This window comes from Amphimedon queenslandica, unplaced genomic scaffold (genome assembly GCF_000090795.2).
Source record: "Amphimedon queenslandica unplaced genomic scaffold, v1.1 AMPQUscaffold_9290_Cont18735, whole genome shotgun sequence".
In the NCBI taxonomy this organism is placed as follows: Eukaryota; Metazoa; Porifera; class Demospongiae; order Haplosclerida; family Niphatidae; genus Amphimedon; species Amphimedon queenslandica.
This window is the reverse complement of record NW_003550438.1, coordinates 1-3,316: the sequence shown is the minus strand read 5'-3', so window position 1 is coordinate 3,316 and position 3,316 is coordinate 1. Positions and strand designations below refer to the sequence as shown.

The window sequence follows — 3,316 nt, the reverse complement described above, 5'->3', positions numbered from 1 at the left end:
GCAGCTCCAGCCCCTCCCATGCATGTAGATTGAAAGGTGTGGCATTCCATCATACTGGCATGATTGGCAGCAAGAAGACCATGTGAGAAAGAAGCTTCACTTTCTCTTTACTAATCAGCAATATATGATAAACTTGCTGACAAAAAAAGTTGCTGCCTTTGTATATTTGAGATAGTATAGGTACTTTAGTACCTATAACCCAGCAAGTTGTTGCTCTAGCGCTGCACAAACGAGTGACCTCAACAAATTCAAGTAAGTATAACTCTTCATCAAGTAAGATTTAGAGAAATCTGTTCATATTATTTGAAGGCCATGTTCTAATCTACTGAAAAATGCTACCAGCTATCTCTAAAGTGCCAACACAACGGAACTTGGCCCAACTGCTCGATTTTCTTACTTTGAAGCTTCTATACCTAGCACTTGTATTTGAGCAACACAAAACAGTTAAGAAAGACTTTTCCACGCCAAAAAGAAAGATCTAGGAGCTTGAAACATGCTGTGCTAAAGTTATTGTTTATTAAAAACAAATTTCAGTTGTACAGAATGAATGACAGACAGACAGACACAACAACTACCTATACCTCGCGTAGGCGAGGCCAAAAACTGCAGTTTATGCGTCTCATTGGTATATTTAGTTTATACATTAATGATCATCCTGTCCTTCAAGAAGATGAGAATATGAACTTCACCTTTGAACTAGCTCTCCTTGAGGCAGTTGCAGCTGGTAATAATGAAGCAGTAGAGTTTCTTCTTCAACTAGAAACTGTTAATATTGATCATACTAATGAAGAAGGCAAGACAGCACTAATGTTAGCTTGTGAAAGAGGACACGAGGACATTGTACACAGTTTACTGTCTGCTGGAGCTAATGTTAACATTCAGGACAATAAAGGATTGACTGCACTAATGATAGCAAGTGAACATAATCACATTTCAATCATTCACATGTTACTAAAAGCCAATGCCAATCCTCACCTGAAGACATCAGGTGGATCAAATGCTGTAATGATTGCTAGTTACTATGGTAACTATGAGGTGGTTGAACTATTAATTAGTAAAGGAGTTGATTATAAATATCAACGAGAAGATGGAGTGAGTGCTTTCATGTTGGCTTGTCAAAATGGCCACACTCAAATAGTTGAACTGTTGCTGAAGGAACAAGTTGATCCTAATGTTCAAAAGGAAGATGGTTCGAATGCTTTTATGCTGGCTTGTCGAAATGGTCACACTCAAGTAGTTGAACTATTGCTGAAGGAACAAGTTGATCCTAATGTTCAAAAAAACAGTGGGGGAAATGCTTTTATGCTGGCTTGTCAATATGGTTACACACAAATAGTTGAATTGTTGCTGAAGGAACAAGTTGATCCAAATGTTCAAGACAAAGATGGTTGGAATGCTTTTATGTTGGCTTGTAAAAATGGTCACACTCAAATAGTTGAACTGCTGCTGAAAGAACAAGTCATCAGCAATTTAAATATTTCCAACAAGGATAGTGTGCCTGCTTTAATGATTGCCTGCATTACAGAAACTGAGCATTTGGAAATAGTTGAAATATTAGTACAAGCTGGTGCTAATGTTAATATACAAGTGGAGTCATTAAGTATTCCTTTTATGAACGGAAGCACTCCATTAATGATGGCTAGTTATTGTGGTCACATGCAAACAGTTCAATTATTATTAGAAGCTGGTGCTGATCCTAATATACAAATAAATTCATCAAGTATTCCCATTATAAATGGATTTACTGCATTAATGATGGCTAGTAGCAGTGGTCACATGCAAACAGTTCAATTATTATTAAAAGCTGGTGCTGATCCTAGTAAGGCTACAATGACAGGAGAAACTGCTTTAAGAAATGCTGTGACATTTGCACATTATGAAATAGTTGATGAACTGATAAAAGCTGGTGCCAGTACTAATATTAGCATATTTAATCCTATCATTAACACCACTATGAACTGCACAATAACTCAATGCTGTGTTATGGTGATAGCAACGAAAAACACTCCTGTCAATGAAATAAATCAAATAATGCAAAAATCTGTGCAAGATAAATTTATAAATTCTGCCATAGACATGGGTTTACAACAAATAAAAGCACAAGAAGAAACAAAACACATTAAAATACTCCAGCTCTTACTGAAAGTTACACCGCAACCTGAAGATGATCCTTATAGTTTAATAGCAGCAACTGCAGCAGGTTGTACGCCAGCAGTTGAACTGTTACTAAAAGCTGGATATGATCCATTAGCTCTTTGTTCTTCAAGCGGACTTTACAATAATACATTAAAAAGTACTCCTGTTAGACTTACTGGTGGTGACTGTAACACATTGACAATAGCATGTCAGCAGGGACATATTGACATAGTTAAATTAATACTGCAAAGATCAGTTGATCTCAATGCTACACAAGATAATGTCCTCACACCTCTAATGGCAGCATGTACTGCAAAAGAAGATAATTTAGAAATAGTTCGATTACTATTGGAAGCTGGTGCTGATCCTAATGTTAAATTTTAATCATCAGAGAAATCACGGAGGAGCAGGGACACTGCATTGACAATGGCTTTAATTTCTAATAAAACACGGCAACTGATTCAATTATTACTAGAAAAAGGTGCAGATCCAAATGTACAATCAGAATCACACAATCCATCGTTGAATGGAAGGACTCCATTAATGGTTGCCAGTAGTCATGTGTTATATCTGTTATCTCTGGGACTGGGAGTATTTGAGGCAGCTATACGGCAGGGTTCTTTGGCAGTTGAAGAGTTGTTATAATTACAATTGCATGAATAAAAAGTCGACAATGCGTTGTATATATAATAGTGATAACAATAACTACTAATAACTTAACACTTAATAATAACTATACACTTAATAATAACTATACAAATCATAATACAATACATTAACAATAACAACTACAATGATAATAACAATAATAATAATAACAATAATAGTAATTAGACATGATCAATGATTAATACATTACAATTCCTCCCTCCTTATTTTGAGGTAGGAACATACCTATTAATAGGGGGTCTAGTCCTTGTAGAGTGACGAGTTTCTCGTACTCCATCTGTTTGACCAGTATCGACTTGCTCTGGGGTTGCTTCCCTTGGAATCACTTCATTATCAGTTGAGTCCACTTCATCATTGATTGGGACTTCTTCATTATTTGGAGGATTATCATTACCAGAACCGTGACTGTCCAAATTCCAAGGCATTACTGAGGGGTCATACTCATCATCATTTCTTGAGACGGTTGTTCGTATGATGTGGTCGATATGTCGACGCCAAATCCTTTTGTCAT

General features: G+C 36.3%; 1 protein-coding gene across 1 annotated transcript; it reads left to right on the top strand.

The window, feature by feature from the left end:
* Window positions 1–1,506: 1,506 nt before the first annotated feature.
* Window positions 1,507–2,520, top strand: LOC105315606 (ankyrin repeat domain-containing protein 17-like). Its single transcript, XM_020006755.1, has one exon. It carries the CDS (start codon window positions 1,507–1,509, stop codon window positions 2,518–2,520), a length of 1,014 nt encoding a protein of 337 aa, XP_019862314.1.
* Window positions 2,521–3,316: the final 796 nt, after the last annotated feature.

Bases quoted from the DNA above. Each gene is read 5' to 3' on its own strand.
- LOC105315606 (XM_020006755.1), top strand. From the start codon at position 1,507: ATGATTGCCTGCATTACAGAAACTGAGCATTTGGAAATAGTTGAAATA.